General features: G+C 46.4%; 1 protein-coding gene across 9 annotated transcripts in view; it reads right to left on the reverse strand.

Annotated features, from left to right (window-relative positions):
• The window catches only part of LOC129124497 (uncharacterized), a 187441-nt gene that overhangs the window by 35927 nt on the left and 126840 nt on the right, over positions 1-24674 (reverse strand). For 8 of the 9 annotated variants that reach the window (XR_013183708.1, XM_077184172.1, XM_077184173.1 and 5 more), the window contains 14 exons: positions 24349-24474; positions 20068-20190; positions 17311-17433; positions 14713-14850; positions 11443-11565; positions 9915-10037; positions 8822-8980; positions 6455-6586; positions 3807-3935; positions 3499-3627; positions 2233-2367; positions 1112-1246; positions 540-665; positions 93-224 (listed from right to left, as the gene is read on the reverse strand). Coding sequence is in view for 8 of the 9 variants with exons in the window: in XM_077184172.1 (XP_077040287.1) it covers positions 93-224; positions 540-665; positions 1112-1246; positions 2233-2367; positions 3499-3627; positions 3807-3935; positions 6455-6586; positions 8822-8980; positions 9915-10037; positions 11443-11565; positions 14713-14850; positions 17311-17433; positions 20068-20190; positions 24349-24474 (1833 nt within the window). In the remaining variant the exon portion in view is untranslated. The remainder of the gene's footprint in view (positions 1-92; positions 225-539; positions 666-1111; positions 1247-2232; positions 2368-3498; positions 3628-3806; positions 3936-6454; positions 6587-8821; positions 8981-9914; positions 10038-11442; positions 11566-14712; positions 14851-17310; positions 17434-20067; positions 20191-24348; positions 24475-24674) is intronic. The other variant, XM_077184171.1, reaches the window with a different exon arrangement.

Consider the following 24674-nt stretch of genomic DNA (forward strand, 5'->3'; position numbering starts at 1 on the left):
CTCACAAAAGAGTAGGAAGGCAGAAACCAGACCATAACCTGAATTTTCAATCTGACTTTCTTTTCCTAGGGAAGGCTGAGGCAAGGACTCACTGTCAGAGCAGGATGGCCCAGTGTAGCCAGGGGGACAGTCACAGGCTCCAGTTTCCCTGTTGCACTGTCCCCCGTTGGCACAGGGCTCGCAGGAGTTCTGGCAGTCTGGTCCCCACTGGCCATCTGGGCAATCTGGAGAAAAAGCATATGAGGTGTAACCAGTGCCATTTTCTGTTTCAGGACAGTTGTAGATTTCTGCTGTTACCCTGAAGAATTTAAAAATAATAGTAAAACTGAGCTGGATTGTTATATTATATTGTTATATATCCCCGTCAGCCCAGTCATTAAACTGCAGCACACAAGAACACAGCTAAAGAGAGACCAAAGGCTCTCTCCCAATCTCCACCACAGTTTGTCTCTTTATTGGTTTGGGAAACAGCCAATTCTACTTCTTATCACATCTTACAAAGCTAGGCACTCCCTACCTTGGTCCAGCACCTCACACACCTTGCTCACATGTAGCACCAGTCTTCCCAGCTGGGCAAACACACTGCCCTGTCCTCGGATCACACGGGGCTCCTCCACAGCTGCACCTCTGCCTGCAGCCCATCCCAAAGCTGCCAGGCTGACAAGCTGGACAAAAAACCCCAAAGTCATGGTTAGGAGCATTTTGAAGATATTAGGAGGCACCACAGCCACCAATTTTAAACTGAGCTGTGCTGGTAGAAGTGATCAGTGTTAGCAGTGGAGTCTGAACAATGGTGGTCTGAAATGAACTGCAGCAGAGCCCTGCAAAATCTGTGCCTGAAGCTTTAAAGCAGCTATTGTTACCTGGACAAATGTTAGTTTGGGTAATTGGCCTCAGCCTTGTGCCTTGACCTTTGCAGGGAGAGAGAGAGAAAGAGAGACAGCATTTGCCAGGCTCCAAATATCAGTCTGGTTTCAGTCGGGAACTGCCAGCTCATATCAACAACAAATGTACCTGTTTATCTGCAGCTTCTATATCTGAACCTAAGGTTCCTGAATCAGCTTTCCCATCCCAAGTGTATCTCCCAGGGAAACATGCAGTGAGTACCTACACAAATGGCATTTTTCTCCATGAAACCCAGCTGGACACGGATGTTTGCAGGCTCCTGTCTCAGGATCACACAGAACATCAGGAGGACAGCTGCACCTCAGTTTGCAACCAGCCCCATAAAACCCCGGGGTGCACTCTGGAAATAGAAGCACATACAGAACATGCATAAGAAAAAGGATAAGTTAAGAGAAGTGAACAAAAATCAGAAAATTTGGCAGAAACTTGGAGAGAATATATTATAATGTACATTTTAGAGGTGTTGCTAACAAAGTGTAAATACTTAATAAATGCTTACATTTCAAAGAGGCTACTGCTTAAACGTAACCCAGAAACAAAGTGGCAGAATGCTTAAAGATTTATTCAATTAGAATACTTGAGGATGTATTCAATTAAATACATGATGGAATTCTCTTCTTTGATGTCTAAGTTCTGCTGCTCTCTGCCTTGGTGCACAGCCAGTGCTGGGCAAGGCATGCTCCCTGTCAGAACTCAGCCCATCAAAAAGAATGATAAAAATATTAAATATTGTCATTATTTCTCTCCACCAAACCCACCAGAATTACTGCCATAAATCCAACACAGTCCTGCCTGGCCAGAGAAAAATCTGAAGGGAGAATCTTTATTGTGTTACTCCACGGCTGTCTGGAAAGGGCTACTGAGACATGCAAACATGAATGCAGGATACAATTCTCTTTGAACTACCCCCAAAAACTACAAAGAGTAAGTTGAATTCAAAGAGCTGCAAATCCAAAGGAAAAGCAGCATTACTGAACCTGTTTACAAATCACCCCACTGCCATAAAACACAGATTTTGCCACTTATTTACTGACCGTGTCAAAAAAGCACAGAAATGAAAACTCACACCATCTTTGTTACTTAAGGTTGTATTAGGATTTAGGTTCTGGATTTCTGTTGTCATTTGACCAGGCTAAACTCCTCCAATTCCTGAGCTGTATTCCCCTCAGTGCCCCTGCAACCCTAGCAGGGTTAAAACCCCACAAAACCATTAGTAGGATACGCATATATGAATAGCAGCAGCCAAACAAAGCCGATGGGTGGAAGAAGGGGAAGTTACTGGGACAAAGGCACAAGCAGATGTGGGGACCTGGCTGTGGGTGGTACCTTTGTGACACTTTTTGCCGTGGTATCCAGGCTGGCAGGTGCAGGAGCCGTCCCTGGGGCTGCACTCCAGCGTGTGCTCCTTCACACACTGACACTCCTCCGAGCAGCCCGCGCCAAAGGCCCACCTGGGACAGGCTGCACCACAAGAAAAGGAAGCATCAGCTCTGTAATTAGACAGGAGCTGGCTGAAATTGCACACTGCTGCAGAACACAACTGCTGCAGAAGCAAAACCTTGGTTTTTCTTTCAGCCAGTACAACCCCGTTCCACAGCAGCACCTGTTCATGTGTGGGTGGGCAAGAGAAGAGTTTACATGATCCCTGTGCTGGGTCATTCATTTCATGTCAAGCAATACGTGGTGAATGCAAGAACCAGAAACATTTCAAAGCAAACTCAGCTGATTTTCTGAATGAAAAAAAACTTGGGTGCACTCCAAGACAAAAGTTTTCATAATAAAACCCAAAACAAAACTAAACAAAAGATTTTTGATATTGCACAGATTTTAAAAACAAAATCTGTAAGTACAAAGAAACTTGATCATCTATGTTGCAAAGCTTTTGTTTTAATTCTTTTTATTCCATCTAATGTCAGATCCTCATCCTGTCCCAGCCAGCCCTGCTCCCCAGCTCCCACTCCAAATCATCAGCAGTCACCAACCAGCTCTAACCAGATTCCAACCTCAGCAATAACCCTAATGTTAACCTGTCCTCCTCACCTTTGAGCATCAGTAAAACTCAGTCCTTATGGCAAAGATTAATCACTAGATAAAAAAGATAAATGAAGCTTCTGGAGCTTCTTGGCACATCTCAAAAGTCCTGTCCTCCTGCTACACCCAGACTATTGCAGAACCCAAAGTCTTGATCATTTTATCACAGAAGGGTTTGGGTTGGAAGGTCCCATAAAGCCCATCTCGTTCCACCCCTCTGCCATGGGCAGGGACACCTTCCACTGTCCCAGGCTGCTCCAAGCCTTGTCCAACCTGGCCTTGGACACTTCCAGGGATCCAGGGGCAGCCACAGCTTCTCTTGGCACCCTGTGCGAGGGCCTCCCCACCCTCACAGCAAAGAACGTTTGCTGTTAAAGAACATTTTTCTAACATCTAAGCTAAACCTCCACTGTTTTAGTAAATCCATTCCTAGCACTGCCTGACTCTGCAGGAAGTCACTCTCCTTCCTTTCTGCCTGCCCCCTTTAGGTTATGGGGAATCTTTTACAGACTGTCCCACTGTGCACACATTGAGCAGATCCCAAAAACGCTGGGCACTTACTGAGGTGGCAGAAGCGGCCGTAGAGCCCGGGGTCACACAGGCAGGCTCCATACAGTCTGTGGCAGTGGCCCTTGTTGGCACAGTTGCATGGCTTGTTACAGTTCTTCCCAAAGAAACCTTTTGGGCAACCTTTGGAGTGGACAAACACAGGAAGGAATCAGTGGCTACAGGTCAAAGCCCCAGACCCAAGCTGGGGCTCTGTGCAGCCTCGCCACCACTGGCTTTTCTCACCCTCTGTTCTGCTCACTATTTTAAATAAAGGATCAATGGGGGAAAAGTGGGGAGCTGAGGCAGAGCTGGAGCCATACCATCCTCGCAGAGCTGGCCCAGCACACCGGGAGGGCAGTGGCACTGTCCTGTGCCAGGGTCACACCAGCCTCCGTTCTGGCACCTGCAGGCACCGGCGCATCCTCTGCCGAACGTCCCGGGGGGACAGGCTGTGGAGAGAGCAGGGAGTGTGAGCACAGCAAGAAACCCTTCCCCTCTGCTGTAAAGGAAGCAAAACAAGGCTTTGGGCACTGAGAAGGGCAGAAAGGTTGATGGAGGGTCCGGGACACAAGTCATGTGAGGAGCAGCTGAGGGAGCTGGGGTGTTCAGCCTGGAAAAGTCATGGAGACCTCATTGCTCCCTACAACTCCCTGAGAGGAGGGTGCAGCCAGGTGGGGGTGGATCTCCTCTCCCAGGCAGCCAGCAACAGGGCAAGAGCACACAGCCTTAAGCTGCACTAGGGGAGATTCAGGCCTGACATCAAGAGGAATTTCCTCACAGAGGGCGTGACTGGGCAGTGGAATGGGTTGCCCTGGTAAGTAGTGGAGTCACCATCCCGGGAGGGGTTTAAGAAGAAACTGGATGTGGCACTCAGTGCCATGGGCTGGTTGAGAAGGCGGTGTCGGGTCATAGGTTGGACTCAGTCTCAAAGGTCTTTTCCAGCCTAATTGTTTCTGTGATTCTGTGAAAACTATGAGCAAGGACAGAGTCCTTATAATTGAGCAGGCTCTAAATAAAGTAATATTCTTCTGTAAAGGACATCCACCTGATATTTACTAGGACATCTCAAAGGACACTGAATTAACCAAGTTTTGGGAAGTACTGTCATGTATCCAACCCTCCCCAGCACATGCTGCCCTCCCCACAAAGCACGGGCTCAAAAACCATTGCCTGTCAAGTCCAAAGCTTAAACATCAGAGTACAGCTTTGAATACTTGGAGATAAATATTTTAAACATTCTTTTTTCTCTCCCAAACACTATTATAAAAATAATATCTTGTTTTTCAAATTTCTGAAAATCCCCAGGTAATCATGGCAGCAATGGATCCACAACAGCAAAAAACTGTGAGATGCAGCCTTGCTCTGCTCTTTGCAGCCTGAGCTGCCTGAGTGGATACAGTTGCTGGAGTCATCTGACTTCACTGACGTTTTATCAATGTACATTAAGAAAGTTGACATTTCACATCAATTTCCATTCGGCTTCTTTAGTGCATTATTAGAGAAATTTAGTTCCAGTTTTCTCCACTGTTTTAGCTCACCCTAAACCTGCTCACCCTAAAACCATGAATTGTGCTGCATATTAAAAAATGCAAGAGAAAAGAGTGAAAGCAATCACACATGAGTAATTAATACAGATTAGATATTGTATTTGTCACTGTCCCTGCTGACTTCATCAGACAACAGGTTTAGCTCAATAACACAGTCCTATTAAAGTTCTTTAAATTCCAGAGGTGAATTCCATTAGACTACATGCATGGATGTCTAGTGCAAATATACATCATAAATTTTATTATTTATGAAATGAACTAAAGAATTTGGATACTGCCTTGAAATTTTTATAATCTCTCCTGAAGTACCAGCACACCAGGTACAGAAGTAAGAATGTCCTCACTTGATAGCTTGAACTGTCGTAGACAGACTGGAAATTATCCTTTTAATCCTCCCCATTCCTACTCTCTTAGCTGCCCCCAGAGTTTACAAACCAAACCCACCATCAGTCTCCCAAAATAACCACAGGCAGACTGCTGGTTTCAATCACTTCCTTGATTTTTCTACATTTCTGTCCATGGGATGACGTCTCCTAAACAATCTTGATGGCAATTAACCTGAAGAGTGCTGTCTACTGATGTCAAGTAATAAATTTTCATCGACTTTTTGTCTCACCAGTGACAGCAAAGACTTTCTGAGAATGATGGGCCATCATGTCACATACCACGAAATGGAGGGACCCATCTCAAAGAGGAAATCTGCTGTATGATGTCTCAGACAAGCAGCAGACAAGTTTTGCCAAACTGCAGATGAAGAACAGCACATCAAGAAATCACCACTCTCTTTCCTATGGGTTTTGACACATACTTCTGAATCAGAAAGATCTTCTGCCAGGAAACAGGAGCAAGAAGAGTGAAAACCTGTTATAAAGGGCACTGACTTGGCAACAGAATTCTGAAAAATACCATTTCCAATGTGAAAAATTAACTGCTCCAAGAAAGTGATGCTAATAATAACAAGAATGATGAGGAAAAAGAAACGGAAAACATAAGAAAAAAATTTAAAATGGAATATCTTATGGTGCTACAACGGAAAAACTCAATTTTAGCATACGTGTCCACCCAGGCTGTCACACCAACTTCTGGGGCAGACTTCTGGAGTCACCAAGGCAGGTTGTGGAACAAAGCATGGCCAGCAAACTTCATCAGCTTTTAGAAGCAGAGCAAATAGGAATGAACAACAACCAAACACTCAGGACAGGGATGATTCTGTCCTGACTTCCACTGGACTGCAGGGACCCCTGTGCACTGCAGCATCATTTACAGCTCCTGTTTACCGTGCCCCAGCACAACAAATTTGATTATGAGACAGATGTGCTCCTTCAGGGGCCTCACAGATGAGAAGTACAAGAGGTTCCTCCCACTCCCCACCTGCAGAGGCCCTGCAGGAGGATCAGTGCCCCTGCCAGCCCTGTACTCACTCTCGTTGCAGATGACACCAGCCCGGCCGGGCGGGCAGACGCAGCCGCTGCGCTCGCTGTTGCAGCGGCCCCCGTGCAGACAATCCTCACACCTCAGGCTGCAGTCCTGGCCAAACGTGTCACCCAGGCACACTGGCAGCAAAAAAACACACAGGGCTGAGTGAGCAGCAGGGCAAAAACCCTTCCACAAGCTCTTACCTACGGCTGGGTTGTGAACACCGCCGGTTCGGCACAATGGCACAGCAAAAAGGGCATTCCTGAATTTCCCTCTTCCTGTTTCTGACTCTAAGTGCAAGGAAAGCTGGGTGTTCAGCTGGAATTTGCTCCCCTAAATGCTGTAATTCTCCAGCCAAGAGCACTTTGAGCTACTTTTTAAAAGCAAGAGTTTTGCCTTCAGAAAAAGTGAATTTGCACCTAATGCTTGATAACATTGTATATAACTGGAAGAATTTATTGGGACTTTCCTTGTCTCCTTGCTAGGCTGTCCCTGTTGTTTTATTGCAGTAAGTGGATGTAGTGCTACTTAAACATAGCTCAGTGGTATTTTCAACCATACAGTGTGAGTGTTCTAAGAAAACAAAGCAAGATACATATTTATCATGTCTCTTCACTTCAGATATGAAGAGTTTTATATAGGAAGCCCGATATGAAAATGCTTTTTTTTCTCTCCTTCCCCACCCTCCTTTTATCCTTTGCCACCCTCACATTCTCTTTGTTGGGAATATTGAGACAGGCATGCAAAATAAAGTGACTGTCTGGTAAAATACTTCAGCGGCATTGAAGATCTCATCCACACAGTTTAGAGCCTTCAAGGCTTAATGGCTATGGCTGGAGGCTTTTTGGAAGGGGATTTTTAACAGCACCTGAAAGTGAGCTGGCAGCTTATTTTGCCTTATTTCAGTAAGTTACAGGCTGGTTGCATTTCACGAACAGTTTCCTGTGTGAGGCCACTAGGTCTGAGCACCCAACTGTTCCCTTTTCTGTAGCTGAACAAATGCCCAAGCTTTCAGGGACATTTAGAATCCCAGTGCTGCCACTTAGAAAAGGGTACAAATTCATACTTCAGGAGAAGAATACAGACCACCATTAAAAACATCATGCTTCCACCTTAAGAAGTCATTCAAGCTATAGAAAATACTTAATTACTTGCACTGGCTTACTGTTAAAGCAGATTTTTTTATAATACTGATAGCAGCACAAAACCAGGTCTGAAAACACAAGGAATAAATTGCTATTTAGGAGGTAAAATAACTTACTAAACCATTTAAAGTTCCTTTTTTCCATCACCTTTTCATACAAACCACTACATGCTGCAAAGCCCGAGCCTTAGAAAAAGTGCAGCTGCTCAGCTGTGACTGATAATACCCAAATTTCTGTAGCTAAATATAAATAAAACATGCAAAAAGTGGTCAATAAATATTTGATTGTGGTTTCCAGGCCTGATAATTTTGCCTGTGGTTATCTCATTTATCAGTTTCCCAGTTGGTTATCGGTGTCGTTGAGTCCGGCTGGATGCTGTGTGATTTGGGAGGGTCTTAACAGTTTTGTTCACAAAAATAAGGTAATTTTTTATTAAAGTCAAGACCAGCTCCTGATTTTTGCCTGTAGGGCACAGTCCTCAGATGGGTAATTATAGAGTTTATATAAAAATCACAGGGCACACATAGGAAAAAACAAGAAATCCTCCCTGGTGATCCACCAGCACTCAGCGCAAAGCAAACACAGGGTTTCACCTCATAACACTCTTAAAATTGTGAAGTTTCCACCTTTGGGTGGAAAGACTGAATCATGCAAAGCCCAGGTGGGTGCAAAGCTGTCCTGCACCCACTCCTGTGCTGTTTGCCACCACTTGAGCTGAGCAACACGTGGATGTGTTGGTGCTTTTCCCAAAGAGTCGAGGGAAACCTGAGTCTTCAGAGGGTTGTTTTTAACACAGATAAAATGCAAATATCTTAAACAAAAAGCCTCCAGTTGTTATAAAAGGGTTTGTAAACAGGGACCCATGCTCCCAGCTCTAGGAAGGGATGTTTCCCCAGGGATTCTGTGCCCTGCAGTAAGCCATGCCATCCTCTCAGGCCTGGCATGACAAGCTCTCTGTGGCTGCTGCCCCTGGGCTCTGTGCAGACCCCCTGCTTTCCAAGGAGCCTGTGCTGTTCACTCCTCCCCTGCCTCCCTCCCAAAGCATCCAGGCGCCTCCTGGCTCCTCAAACATGGCCCATCTGGGATGGAACATGGAGACAGGCAGGATGCAGGATTAATGCTCATTCCTCTTCCTGACGCTGAGCCCGGCCAGCCCAGCCCCAAATCCTCTCCCAGGACAATCCCCCCAGGTTGCAGTGCTGGCTCAGAGCCCTGCTGGTCACTCACCGACCCTGTGCACCAGGGTGAGCTCTCCTCGGGGGTCTCCATCCTCAGCCAGGGCCCCGAGGGCGAGGTGGAGCAGCTGGGGGGGCCCTCGGAACTGCAGCCCCGGGACACCAGCCAGCCCTGCTGCCTCCTCTGCATCCGCCTCCTCCACACCTAGGGCTGGACAAACACAGCCATCAGCACCCCAGCCTGCCCCCACCGCCTCTCATCTACATCTTTTCTTACTATTATGATGCATTTAGATATTCAACTAACACCTCTGCCCAGTAGTCCCAGCGCAGGCAATTTCTCGTCTGTACTTACAGAGTTTCTGCTATCCAGAAAAGAAAATAGACAGAAAAGGGGAGATGCCCTCCCCGCCCCATCTTTCCCTTTTCCTTCTTCTGGAAAAAAAATCTGCTCCTGGAGAATCAAAATTAAATGAGGAGATTCATTTTCCTCATTTGAAGTTTGAGATTATTTTTAGCTAATGAAGGTCATTACTCTTGCTCGTTTTGGAGATGACAAATAGAAAGTGAGACTGGCTGTGCAATTTATTTTCAGAAACATTAAAACCTGGGCCTTAAAATGACGGGAAATCAGTTGGCTTTCTTTTTGGTGTTGGTTAGAATATCAAACTCTGGCTTAAGGTTTAGCAGTTGCTAAACTTGGTTATAAAGCTGAGTTGCTCTGCTAAACTCTGGACTGGTTACACTGGCAGAAATCCAGAATATCGTCACTGACTAACGGAAAACTTGCCATGGTTGATCAAAGAAGACTCTGGCTACCTTTTTTTTTCCCACAGGATGTTAAACTTCATCAAATAGTGCAAGAAAAGTGTCAAAATAGTATTAATTTCTAAACCAGGAGCTTTGGGTTTTCAAACGTGTCCAGGGGATTTAAGTGTTCATCTGCCATTAATCTTTGGCAAAAGCCATTACTGGAGGATGAACTTGGATCCACACACTGCACGTAGCCCTACCCTGGCCACGTTTAGAGATGGCTCAAGTTGGGCTCCCAAAATCCCAGGATCTGTGAAAATCCCTGCTCCAAAAATCACTTTTTAAATCAGTGGGAAGTGCTTAATGGCCCACAAGTTTTGAGAAGAACTCACCCACGCAGGCCCATCTGCTGTCCCCAAGCCTGTAACCCTCCTTACAGGCACACTCGTAGGACCCCAGGGAATTCACACAGAAATGGTCACAGTTGCCATTATCCAGATGACATTCATCCACATCTAGAAAATCCAGATATAAATGGTGAATAGGAACAAGTACTTCTGCTCGGAGAGCACATGCTGTGCCCAGCTGCATCTGACAAATTATTCTATACATAAGAAAACACAATTTTTCTTATGTGTTTTGGGGCTCTCCGTTTCTCTCTGGTATTGGAGGTATGAAAACATTTCAGGGCTACAAGGAGCAGATTATTTCACTGATGTTTTTGTCTCGAGTGAAAACAGATGCTTTTAGCTGTTAAGCTCAGTTAATCCTCCAGTTATTTTGAGGGCTCTTTTTTTTTGGAAGGAGTGTTTTAACACACATCCATATACAGTGTCCATGGAGAGAGGAGGGAAAGTTTCTCTCTGCTGGCTCCTCTCCCACATCCCCGCTTTGGTGCTGGGTTATTCCTGTACTCCATCCTCACAAAGAGGAAATTACACATTTGTAAAACCTCACCAGCAAAGCTGGCATAGGGTCAGTGACTCTCATTAGGGCAGTGCCCACAAAGCCCTGCAAAGGGCTTTGACAGCATTTCTTCTACCTTGGGCTGTGATTAGTTAGACCGAGCCACTGGTACCAAAAGAGTTTTGACAAGGGCATGGAATGATGCAGGACAAGTGGGAATGGCTTTAGACTAACAGAGGGAAGGTTTAGACTGGATATTAGGGGGAATTCTTCCCTGTGAGGGTGGTGAGGCCCTGAGAAACTGTGGCTGCCACATCCCTGGATGTGTTCCAGCTCAGGTTGGACAGGGCTTGGAGCAGCCTGGTGTTGCCACATTTTTCTTCACAGAGAAAAGCAAGGCACAATTCTTCCCAAGAATATTTCTGGGTTTCACATTCTCTGAACCTCAGAGAAAGAAAAAACAATTCTTATCTTATTTGCCGTGCCTGTTTTTGTGCCAAAGCAGAATGCAATATGGAGATTGTTTACCCAAAGTGATGGTGTTTTGTTTCCTTGGTCTGTCAGGCCAGGTGTGTGTGTGTGTCGGGACTGTAGGGGGACAGTCACGATACTCAATGCAGTGGAGTGCTTGGCAGATTCAGTTTAGATGTAATGTAATATAATATAGAATAATAAAGTAATTAATTAGCCGTCTGATAAGATGGAGTCAGATGCCCTATTTCCCTCCCTTTGTCGGGGGCCAAAATATCCACTACAGCCTGGTCTAGTGGGAGGTGTCCCTGCCCACAGCAGGGGTGGAATGAGGCGACCTTTAGGTGCCTTGCAGCCCAGCCCAGCCTTGCCCAGCCCGGCCCAGCCCAGGCCATCCCATCCCAGGCCATCCCGGCCTGGCCCATCCCGGCCCGGCCCAGCCCGGCCCAACCCAGGCCAGGCCAGGCCCATCCCATCCCAGGCCATCCTGGCCCGGCCCATCCCAGCCCGGCCCAGCCCATCCCGGCCCGGCTCAGAGCTCACCGTCGCAGGAGCAGCCGTCGGCGCTGAGCTGGAACCCCGCCTTGCAGGCGCACTCGTAGCCTCCTGCGTAGTTGATGCAGAACTGGGAGCAGCAGGACTCTCCAGTCTCACACTCGTCCACATCTGCAAGGAAAGGGCAGCACGTTCAGCCCTTGAGACACCCCCAGCTGCTGCCACAGCTCTGCCGGGAGCTTTTGTGCTGCAGCACTCGCTGCTTTGCACCTTCCTTCAAGCACATAAACACTGAATCCTGACAGCCACTGCCTTCTACCTTCCCCCTGTCTGAATCCTGAATCCTGACAGCCACTGCCTTCTACCTTCCCCCATAGCAGCCAAGACCCTCCATGGCCTGGGAGAGGCATCTCCTCTCCAAGTCTGAGCTGCCATGAGGGAATTTACAAAACACCAGCTGGTCTTGCTGGTGATCAAGGACAGGACCCAAGGGGATGGCTGGAGCTGTGTCAGGGAGTTTTAGGTTGGCTATCAGAAAAGGTTCTTCCCCTAGAGGGTGCTGGGCACAGCCCAGGCTCCCCAGGGAATGGGCAGAGCCCCGAGGCTGCCAGAGCTCCAGGAGGGTTTGGACAACACTCCCAGGGATGTACAGGGTGGGATTGTTGGGGTGTCTGTGCAGGGACAGGGATGGGACTCAATGATCCTTGTGTGTCCCTTCCAACTCAGAATATTCTATGGTTCTATGAAAAGAGACAACAGCAAGGACCCACTAGCCCTCAAAATCATTCTGATTAACAGTAACCTACATTTGACCATTTAGACTTCTTTACATTCAGCCTTACTCAATGCAAACTACCAATGCTCTGATCCAACCAGGCCCTTGCTGGACAGCAGCAGCAGCCTGGAAGGTTCATCTGTAGTTTCTGGAAACTGATTTCCTGTTGCCTCCTCCTGCTCTGTGCCCGCTCAGAAATTGGTATCATTGACACCACTGTTGTGGTGATTAGATAGGAGAGCTGAGCTGTTATCTGTGCACTGCAGGCTCCTGGCTGCTGTCAGGCTGCTGAGCAGGTCAGTGGCCATCCAAGGGCCACCTTGTCAATGCTGAGTCTGCAAAATGCTTCTGAACGTGGCCTGGCTGAGCAGCTGCAGATGGGAAAGGTCAGTGTCTCAATTAACCTTGGAAGGAGCACCAACTTTATGAGGAAACACAGACAGGAGAAAGAAAATGTAATTAATCAATCGAGGTGAGGAGGTCAGTGTGAAAATGATTAATGCAGGTTATTTGAAGGCAGTGTTTTCCAGAAATGTCACAAGCTGAGCTCCTCTGCAGTACATCAGGTGACGCCTCGCTCTGGGCTCCAGCAACAGCCCCTTGTTTGTGCAGGAATGCAAAATCTGCATCCCACAAAAAGGAGATTTTTGCTGTTAAGAGCAACTTTTCATGTCTTTAGCCCTCCTCTGTGTTTTCCCCCTTCCCTTGCTGTGTCTGGAGTATCTGCTTCCCTCTGAACTCCCCAGCAGCAGGTCACTGAGCTGGGGTGTGGGCAGGAGGCTGCTTTGCCTCCTGTCAGTTCTACAGACAAGACTGTGCAACCCACCCACCCCTGTGAGGCTCTGGCTCCAAATCTGCCTCCCAAACTTTTTCTGTTTTTGCTTTTTAAGCTCCATCATCACCCGCCCTTGCAGGCCTCAGTGCTTCCCTCCTCCCCTGCTCCTCCTCTCTCTTGCACTTGGCTTTTTTTCCTTGCAAGACTCCTTTTGTCTGTAATGCCTCTCACACTCATCAGTGCTCCCACTCTCTACCTCTTCTCATGATCTCGTATCTCCCTACACTGCTTTGTGGTGCCTGTTCCTTTTTCCATTCCCCCTCTCCTCCTGGCTATTCTTAAAAATTGTAATGGCATAGTGACAGCAAGCCCAAAGCAGAATGAGATACATTTTGCATGACAAAAGCCATAAACAAAACAAAAACACAAAACAAACACACACACAAAAAGAATCTCATAGTAGAATTGCTTAAAACATGAATGAATTTTTAAGCTTGTCTCTCAAAATAAACCCAAAATAACTCAGGAGGTGAAAGCAACAAAGTGAGACTTCTCACAGGCAGCAGTACAACCTCATCACTGAGCAAATCTGATGGAAACACAGCAGGCTCTGGAGCACCAAGTGCAGTTTGTGCAAGAAGCACTTGGGAGCACTTGTGCTGCTGCTCCCAGCCACCAGCTGAGAGGGGAAGGCAAACAAAGTCAGCTCTGTGATGCTTGGGCTGCCCACGGTGAGACACACCATGGCAGCAGGTGATGCAGTGTCATATTGCACTAAATAGTTTACTTAGTTGTTGTTTTATCATTGCCTCTCCCTGCCCTCCCTGGGGACCCATCCCAGCCCGCTCCCAGGGCCAGGCACGCTGCAGCAGCACTGCCAGGATGTTGTTAATCAACACCTGCAGGAGGAGGGAAGGCACAGCTTTCCCGGAGCGACAGCTCTCCTGCAGGCTCCCAGCGTAGCATCCCATGAATTCTCCCCCCTTGGTCAATCCCCAAGCCCTCAACCCTGGAAACCAACCCTCCTCACCATGGAGTCATCCCTCCCAAAGGGAAAAACAGTCTCCCCATGGACTTGGTGTCACAGCTTCCTCGGGTTTCTCCTTCCCCTATCACTGCTTGGTACCCCTGGTGGCCACCCCCTACCCCTGGAGTCCAGGCCCCTCTGCCCACCCCTTCCCCTTTATAAACTGCCTGCTCCATGGGCTTTTCCTCTTTCCCCGGGTTTGTCCTTTGTCCTGTTACCCTGCTGGAATAAACCCTTGCAAAAGAGCCTTTCTTGCCTCTATGGCTGAGCAAGCTGCGGTGAGAGTTGAGTGGAGATTTGACTGCATTGCCTGAATGTTCACTCAGCCCTTTCGACAGGAGAGGCTTGCTGGGGACAAGAGATGGGCAGCAGCACCCACCACTGTAACACCCGCATCTTTACCCCGGGCCCTTCACACCTGCTCCCTGACCCCAGCTCGGGTTACCTGGGCAGGTTTTGCTCCCATCTCGGGTTACCTGTGCAGGTTTTTCCCCCAGCTCAGGTTACTTATGCAGGTTTTGCTCCCATCTCGTGTTACCTGTGCAGGTTTTGCTCCCATCTCGGGTTACCTGTGCAGGTTTTGCCTCCATCTCGGGTTACCTGTGCAGGTTTGCTCCCAGCTCGGGTTACCTGTGCAGGTTTTGTTACCTGTGCAGGTTTTGCTCCCATCTCGGGTTACCTGTGCAGGTTTTGCCTCCATCTCGGGTTACCTGTGCAGGTTTTGCTCCCATTTCAGGTTACCTGTGCAGGTTTTGCCGTCCCCGGCCAGGCGGTGGCCGCGGGGGCAGGAGCAGCGCGGTCCCGCTGCCGTGTGCTCGCAGCCGTGCTCGCAGCCGCCGTTCCCGTCCCGGCAGCTGTCCACGATTTCCATCTCGATGCCTGGCAGGGAAATAAATCAGAAGGGTGTTAAAAAGCAAGCCCGAAGGATGTAAAACGGCAGCCACGAGTGCTGTAGCTGTGAGCGGAATCAGCTCACAGCCCCTCCCCAGAAGAGCAGCCTTTGGAGTCACTGAGCTCCAGGTGTTTGTGTCACAACAGTGGATGCTCTCAAATTCAGCCATGTGAGGCTGGTTCAGTGTTCAGCAGCCACCTGCTGCAGGAGCCTTCCCAGCTTTCCTCAGGTTTATGCTTTGCCCCAAAGGTGGAGCAGAAGCATCTGAGGAGCGCCCAAGTGATGCCCCCAACACATCCTGATGCTCTTCCCGAAGAGCAGCTTTGAGTTTTGCATGGGAATGGCAAAGAGCTGGGTTCTAAAACATCCTCAGCAGAGTCCTGCTGCTGAAATGGACACCCAACCACAATGCAAAACAACCTCCAGGTTTTGGTTCTTGGATGTCCCTTCCAGGGGGACACAGCAGCTGAGGCTTTGTCTCCTACAGCTAAGACAGGGTGGTGCAGTGCCACTGCCAGCCCCCTTTGCCTGACAGATTTCCATGCCCTCCTCAGGAGGCTGCACTGGACAGCCCTCAGAACATCCTGGCCATTCCAGTGGGAACCCTCACATGAAAAAGGGAATACCTGGCCACCTCATTCCCACCCAGCTCCTTCATCAGATGATTTCTCCAGGATGCAAAGAAACCATAGGGTCAGTTATAAAGATTTTCATGAAGGATTAGCCAGCTTTTGTTACAGAGCTATTTAGAGAGGAAATAATTTCTCCTACTATGTAGGGAAACTGAGAAACACCCTTCCTAAAGGAGCCACTGTACTTCCAGAAAAAGCCCAGATCAGAGTGGTGGTCATCAGATCTGGCACAGAATTTCCCCAGACACATCTGTGCTGCTGGGCTCTGGTCCCACCCCTGGGAGCAACCTGCTTGCCAACAAGAAATGTAATTCCAGCTGGAAGAGGGTATAAATTAAGAGAATAAATATCTCTACATCTCATGCATAGTGTGATTATTTGCACCAGGGAGAAGAAATCTCTCTGGTCTCCTGTCCAGTGTGTTAAGCTGGGATTTAGTAAACCCAGCAATTAAATGCAGAATCTGATTTCATACACGATCTTCATCATTTACTTTGTCCCAGCTCTTCATCAGTAAAACTGAAATACCAGCTCTTCCCCAGCCACTGGGGAAATGAAAGAATAAACAAAGACTGTAAATTGCTCAAACACTGGGATAATCCTGATCATAAATATATGCAGAATGTTTTTATTTTTATTGTTTGCTCTGCAATATTGTACATGAGGCACAGAGAATCACCATCCCCTGAGATCTGCTGAACATCCAGAAAAATTATTATCAGAAAAGCACAATGAAATCTAAGTGGTCTAAACCTCTTTTTTATGCCTATGACAGAAGATTTCATATCTATATATTAATCACATTTCCTCTGCCATTGCACCACTCACAGTTCCCCATCACCTATGAAATAACTCTCCAGGATGTCTCTCACATAATTGGGTTTTGTTTTTAATGTATGTTAATGCCTTGAAACTGGATTTCATTCTTAATAACTATTTCTTACACACACATTCTTAAATAAAGCACTCATTCTCTGGCATGCAGCATATTTTCCTAAGGAAGCTCTGCTGAAAGCTCTTGCACAGTATTATTAGATTGAATGATCTTTGCCCACCTCTTTGCTAAAACAGGTCATGCTTTTGTCTGCATTCCAGGGAGCTTATGTTAGGTCCATAATAACCCCAACTCTTCCACATCACCTCCTTTATTAATCTAAATTTGCCCTCAAGGGCAGGCCAGGGATCACCTATCAGCTAACAACACTGGGAGTCAGTCCCCCTCTCCAGAAAAGCTGTGTTGATTAAGAAACCCCGCTGGCAAGAGGCAAGCATGTGAGGAAAGACAACAGGGCTCGCTTTAGCTTGGGAAGTTGGAGTTGTTCAACTATTTTTTCATCCCAAATCTTTCTTTTTTTGTTGGCTTTTTTTTTTTTTTTAAGCATCCTCTTAACAGTGTCAGTAATCTCAGGAGAAACATAAGCAAACCCAGACAGGTAAAGACAAGAGCAGAACATCGTGTTGGTTTTCTCTTGCATCAGGTCTGTAAGAAAGCTGGGAGGAGGAGGGCAGGAAAGAATACATTTCACAGAACAGCAGCATTCTGGTGGCTCTGCAGCAGAATTCACCAGACTCTGAAGATAAACCAACAGGGCTATTTGCTCTTTGAAAGGTAGTAATTAAGGTCTGTGAACACAGGCTTAGGAACGCGTCACCCTGCAAACCCAGCAGCAGCAGCAGAGGAATAAAACAGTATTAAGCTTGATCTTTTGCATACATTTACTCTGCTGGGGATGGTGATCCCAAAGAATCAGAAGTGAGGCCTGGCAGGGAGCAGAGAGGAGAGGAAGAGGAGCAGGGCTGGGCAGGGTCACTTACGGTAGCAGCGCCGCCCGTCCGCGCCCAGCTCGAAGCCGGGGCTGCAGGCACAGCTGAAGGAGCCCGGGGTGTTCACACAGCGATGGGCACACCTGGCCCTGCCCTCTGCACACTCATCCACGTCTGCAAGCACACAGAAAGTCGTTCAGCTGGACACTGAAATGAAAAGATAATGCTGCTCTATGTGGACGTGGCTGCGTTTCCAAATATCTGCTGGGAGGATTATCCTGGGGTCAGCCTACAAAGGACAGCACCCAGTGAGCCTGGGAACATTATACTCACATTATTCTCCAGAACAATCTTTTTCTGAGCACCATTGACCTTGAACTTCTCAGTGTGAACATTTACAGTATCAAACACTATATTTGCAGTTACCAGCCAAAGCACCTTATTTATTATTCCTGTAAAAAGAGCAATGGCAAAAGAAGACCTCGTGTGAAGAACTCAGAAGAAACTTCCAAAACTCTGAAATTATCACCATGTCCTCCAAGCCATTATAGTTAAATTAATGGAACAGGAAATAGCTGATTATTCTCTGCATGTCAAATGATCTGGATTAAGTGGTGGTTGGGTTTCAGCAGGGATGATGGAGACAGATCATCCCTGAATCCTGCAGCTGCTTTACAGCAGGGAGGCACCTGCTGCAACCACAGCAGCTCCAGCAGCCCTGTGAGGAAAGGAAAAGCTGCTAAGCCTTTGGTGGGGAGGCTGCTCTTCCCCCAGTCCTCTGCCAAGCAGGCTGCTTCTCAGCTTCACACTTGCTGGTCTGTATTTTGGAGTTAAATGTCCCCAAAAGTGTCGATCTTCCTAAAATCTCAGTGGAACATTTAAGGAGTTAGTTAAAACTTTTAATTAGTTTAAAAAAAACAAACCCACAAAAATTTACACTAAATACAGCTGCACAGAACACTGACCTCTATGCAAAGACTGGTATCATACATGGCAAACCCCTGATGCATCTCCTAGTCCTTCCCATTCTGACATCTTTCTGGCAAAATACAGATTATTTATTGCACCAATGCTGGCAGGGAGCAATCTAATGTGCAGCTCTTCACTTTTTATCCCAGCAAACCACACTTTCTAACAGTTTTGTCCCTCCACACGTGCTGTGCCCAGTGCTGTGCTCGTGGCCCCTGCACTTGAGCACAAGGAGCTTGATGGATGCAATCAGGCTCCTTGCAAAGAGAGGCCCCAGGCAGTGCAAACACCACACATTGGCTCATGAAAATTTCAGGACAAATGACAGCTTCTCTGAAGCAGCCATGGGAGCAGCTGCTGCTTAGAATAAAATGGGTTATTCCTCCTTTTTCTCTAATTGTCAGTTTGCGAGTACGCTGCGCTGGCCAAGGCTGTAAATATTCTTTTCTCTTCTTCTTTTTAAATAGAAAAAATTAAAAGTTGAACCACAGACACCATCCTGCACAGGTTTCTTCCTGTTCTAGAAGTAATAGCTGAAGTATGACACTTCAGCTGCCCTCTGTCTCCTTCCAGCTCAGTTTCCAGAGAGTCAAACAACAGCTTGAATTTTGCAAAAGGCATTGAGTAACTTCTAGGAGAAAAAACCAATAATTGTATATCCATGGTAAGACACACTGCTTAATGATTCAAAAGATTCTTGCCATGAGGCTGGGGAGAAAATTTGTTCCAATATATAACACTGCAAGTTAACTCAGTGATTCAGTTTATACATAAATCAACAGAAATGTCAGTGTGTATCTGAGATAAAACAAACAACAGGCTGACCCTACTGCTAAACCCACTGTTGTTTCCATGCACTCATTATCAGTACATTACTTGAAAACAGTTTTTATTTTCAGTAATTACTTATGAGTAATTCCAGTAAAAGTGAATCACTAAGATGTGCCATTCTACTCACAGAAGGGCTTATAGGCAACTGAGTAAAATACTCAGGGTAGGAAGTAAATATTTTGAAAGGCATCCAGCACCCTTTATCTGAGACAATAATTTACATATTGGCAAGATTTCGGCCAAGTTTTCAAAAGAGGAGGGCAAAATTAGTGTGTATATATATACACACTAATTATATAGTAAATATATAATTTATAAATATATAATTTATATATATAAATATATATATATACACACACCCTGATCCTGACTTGGCTGTTAAGAATCTCTGCACCATTAAATCTACAAATACTTTTTATTTCACAAAACTGCTAAACTATCTTCCAAGAGTTTCACTGAAAGAGAAAAGCAGGTATTTTGATCTCTAGTTCCCCCAAATTTCAGGTCGAGAATGCTACAGATTCTTTTGACAACCCCAGACTAAACACAGGACTTCAGAATTCAACTTTTTAAGCTCCTCTCTTTGGAAATCTTACACATCATGATTTCTTCCTTCACAGTAGTTTCTCCATTAATATGGAAACAGTTCTCCAGCTAAAAAGCCCTTTGAATTCTAAATAGGTTTTCAGTGACCTGGTTCAGAGTTTTACTTGAACCAATTTTCCAGGAGCTGTATCTGGGACATAATTTTAAAGGCACCCTACAAGAATAACACTACAGCATTCACAAATCCAGTTGCTAGAAAGCATGACTTAGGAGATCACAGAGAAATTTTCATCACTATAAAAGTCCTTCAAGACTATGGGCTGATGTGAGTATCACAGAGAGAAAGGCTGTTTCAAAATGCACACATATATTTGTCTAATATATTCCTTTCCACTCACAGCTCAGTAAGGCAGAGCACTGATTAATAACGTTCTTCACAATAAAGAGCCCAGAGTTTCTTACCTAAACAGGACTTTTTGTCTGCAGCAAGAGAATGCCCTGGATGACACTCGCATTTTGCAATTCCTCTCTCATTCTGACAGATTTGTGAGCATCCTCCATTCCCACTTGTGCAGGGGTCTATCACTGAAACCAATTAGAGCACACTGTCAACTGAAAGGTCACTTTTTGCCTGAAAATGGTCTTACCTGCCATTGTTACAACTAATGACGAAGTAGCTGTAAGAGATTAGACTGGGGAAAAATGTGACAGCATCTGGTGAGTAAAGCTGCTGTTTTTCTGGATGCTTTTTGTTGCTGGACAACATTTTTCACAGAGCAGCAACAAGGCTTAAAACAGCAGGAAACCGAGCTTGTATTACATTGGAAGTAGGACAGAAAAGTACATTTTATTGTTATTTTGCTGTACCTGAACAGATTTCAAGAGTTCTCTAAACAACAGCAATTAGCACTCCAGTATGTGTGAATCCATAAACACACACAATGATGGAGTTCACCACGAAACAATGAATATTTAAAAGGCTTGAGAGGAAATAAACACTCAAGAGCCCCCAAAGACATCTTTCAGTCTATAAACATATGCCATTCATGTTGTACATCAAGGCTTTTTCCTCTTCTTGAACAATAACATACCTTTTCAAGGATAAGCTGCCCTAAGTGGCAAGTACTCAGAAAAACTTTTATGAAGTGCCTACAGAAGCCTCCATCTCCAAGATTTCATTGCATTGAATGGGTTTATTTCTGGGACATGTGCCTGCTGGAAGCATGCTGCCCAAATAGAGACTTGGCACAACCCAAAACAGACCCACCACGACTGTTCAGACAGGTCTGACTTGGGCTAAGACCTGACACTCTGCACCAGGCTGAGGTTTTGCTTTGGAGCGCTCATTACACCAAAATTCTGGTGAAGAACATTTCACAGGTAAATTTGGAGGGGGGCACCTCGAAAATGTGTCCTCTACAGCTCTGTTTAGCTTTGAATAAAATTTCTAAAAGTTATACTTGTTTCCCTACAATTCCTGCTCTGATTCAGCTTGAGCATTTCACTAATTACTGTCTGATTTGAGACAGATGACCAATATTTTTCACTTGCCCTGCTCTGTACAAGCTAACTTCTCTCAGAGCCCTAGAGGAAAGTCACCATCAGTTCTACAACACTGGAGGAACCCTGGGAAGGGCTGAAGGAGTTTTGCTCTGACCTGGCTGCTTTGCTCTTCCACTGGCTACACAGGAGGAGGGAACAGGAGAGAAAATCTTCTACTTCATGTGGATTTAAATATGGGGTAGGGCATTTTTTGGTCCCTTTTCTGTGCAGCCAAGTGGTATTTTGTGCCACCATTTGGTAAAGGAGGAAGCAGCCACAGAACATCCTCAAACTGCCTCATGTCACCTCCTGCTATCTCGGGAACACACAACACACAAACCGTTCCAGTCTGCAGGGCTGAGTTTGACTTGACAGTATTAAAAAAAAAAACAAAACCAAACACTAAAAAAAATAAAATAAAAGCACGGTTAGGGATGTAGAACTGAAATTGGACTTCTGACACGATAGGTTGCAAATAGGTTTCCAAGGAACAGCAGCACTTCATCGTGCATGACACTTCCAAGGCTGACAACTTGGCTCTGCAGCTCGACAATTTGCGGTCTACAAAGGATTTAGCTCCAAGCAAGAACTCACTCCTTGCTGATATGAAATATTGAGTTATTTGCCAATTCCTTTTCTATTTGGGTAAATTAAATGAAATCACTATCAAACAGCATCTGTTAAACCTGCATATTATGAAGGTTTTCAGAGCAGCTAAGGCTTTAATTTGAGGATGATTACAGCGCGGAGTAAAGCTTGTAATGCTCTGTGACATGACAACAGGCAAACAACAAATTACATGGTGGATGTTAGTAAAACATAGTAATTCAAATAAAGGTAGCAGCCTTGGAAGTCCTTGGATGAGGTAAGTTTGCAAAGGAAAGATCTTCAGGACATAAGGCAATCAGTGATTGACTTGCTTTCCAGTGATATGTTCCTGTTAGAAGCAGGTTTCAGGAAAAGCCAAAAATAACTCATTAGCGTTCTTTTTTCACACATTTGCCTCTTACTAGTTCATTTAATAACTTTAGTAGATAACAGACTCCATCCCACAAAGCTTTACTCCAAGCTGTTAAATACTATGGTGAAAAATTTACTGGCATGATTTCATTTCCCAGGTGCCTCAGGACACAGAATCCCAAAACGGTTTGGGTTGGAAGAGACCTTAAAGCTCATCCAGCTCCACCCTCTGCCATGGGCAGGGACTCCTTTCACTGTCCCACATTGCTCCAAGCCTGATCCAGCCTGGCCTTGGACACTGCCAGGGATGGGGCAGACAAGGCTGTAAACATCAGGGTCTCCAGTCCTGTCTGCCACAACCTCTAGAGCGCCTAAAGAAAAGAGGTTTGGGCTTTATCAAATAAACTTTCTTGTTCACAGCAACCATGACTTCACACTGGAGAAAATATAAAGTGGTAAAGAGCAAAACTGCCAGGCTTGAGTGTTTCTCCAAGGCTTTGAGGGCTGTGGGTGCAGTATTAACTCCCAAGGAGTCCACAGGGATGAATGCACACCTGCACAGCACCTACACCTGCTGTGGCAAACTCTCATGACACTGTGGTTTCTCCATCCAAACCATGACTCCAGCAGCCAAGCTTTGGTTGGAAAATAAAAAAAACATCCAGCCTCACCTCCTCCCACCTCTTCTACTTAAAATATCTCTGAACTGACAACCCAAATGCATTCATGACCACCTCACCCTCATTTGTTCCTGTAAAACTCTTGTCCATGGCCTTACCTAGCACTTTTCTCTCCCAGGAATTCATTCACTCTGGTATTTCTGGGGGAAAGCATCCTACTCAGCCTTCATTTTGCAAACTGAGCTCTGCTCAAAAGGCACATCCTCCTTTGCCCAGGCACAACTGCTCTCCTGGGGAGGGCTGCACTTATTTATTTTGGTTCAAACACCCTGGGGTAACCAGGTAATGGGTGCCCACCTGCAGAAAAGGCTGGCCCTGCCCCTCTGCAGAGGTCAATAACTACAGGCTGGTGACAAACCACTGCCTTTGGTGAGTGGGTGACTCTCTTCAGCCCCACCACATGAGGGGGTGAACAGTGGTGGCAAAACCTCCCCTTTTAGGGGGTCCCAGCTGAGACAGAGCATGGAAGTGGTCCATGGGAGCTTGAACTGTGCCGTGAGCACTCCAGGAGAACTCCCACCCCACCTGGCACCACTCAGACCCCTCTGACCCAAGCACGGTCCCACCGCTCCATAAAACCCACCCCAAAGCCCCGTGCAGGCTCTGCACAGCCAGCTGGCCAAACACATCTCAAGATGTTTGGAAAAGGGATGGAGAACAGCAGAGGAAGCTCTCTGACGCCTCCTTCTCCCCAAAGCTCCTCTTTCCTGACTCTTTCTGATAATCTCAGGGAAAAAATGTGGCCACCCCATGAGAGACAGAGAGGCCAGCAGGCTGTGGGTGCTCCCTGGGGTGCAGCCCCCACTGAGGGCAGGATTTGAGGGGCCCAAACCGAAGGGGAAGGGTTCTCTGCACCCAGCAGGAGCTGGGAGCCATCTGAACAGCAGGATTTACTTACACTTCATCCACAGCGTGTAAAATCTCCGAGCAGAAGAGGAGCCATATGGAAACGGTTTTGTGACAGGAATTTCAGCTCAATAAATCCATAAATTTGGCCTTATCTTTCTCTGGCATGTTCAAGGGTGTGTGTGTGTGTGTGTGCTTGTGTTGGGGAATGGGGGGGTTGCCTTCAAATCTGATGAATATGTTAAGATATACAAGAAAAGAAAAGCAACAATCAAACCCAAAGGTAGCATTGCTGTTCTGCTTGAGAGAGTGCTTAGAAACCTGAGGGGCAGGATGAATGAATCAGCCTGTGATAAGCCAAAAGGAGATAAAGAGAAGACTTTTTGTAGAATAAAACATGTAATGCAGGCCAACTCTATGTACAACTTGATGAGCAATAAAATGTTAGAATTAAATCACGATTAAGTTCCTAACCTATGTCATCACCATCATTGTGCAAGGAGCAGCCAGGGATCTAGGAGGCCAAAATCTTGTTCAAAGCTGAGATTCAAAGTGAACTTCACACCTTAAACATGTGTTATTTTAAAATCCTGTCAATAAGCAATTCCCAAAGCTGCTTTTGGCACGCAGGGGGAAATAGGAATGAACACAGTGACCCAAAACACCATCCTGGGGTCGTTAAATTGCCTTTACTGTGTGTTTTCACAGGACTCACCTTGACAGGATTTGGCATCTGCCTTCAGCTGGTAGCCTGGCTGGCACTGGCACTTGTAGTGGTCCTCGCTGAGCTGAACACAGTCCTGCTCACAGCCCCCGTTGTTAATGCTGCAGGAATTGACAGCTGGAGCCAAGGAAGCGGGGAAGGAAAGCACATCAACAAGCTGGGAGAACTTATTTCCTATTTTAAATACATAAATGACAGCAAAAGCAGGCAAACCTCGCTGAGCAGCTTTCAGAAATGCTCCTGTGCCCTCCCCTGAGTGACTGCCCTCCCTTGTGCTCACAGAGCCTGGCTGACACAGCGTCCCACACCAGTGAAAT

Source organism: Agelaius phoeniceus, chromosome 10, assembly GCF_051311805.1.
Source record: "Agelaius phoeniceus isolate bAgePho1 chromosome 10, bAgePho1.hap1, whole genome shotgun sequence".
NCBI classification, from domain to species: Eukaryota; Metazoa; Chordata; class Aves; order Passeriformes; family Icteridae; genus Agelaius; species Agelaius phoeniceus.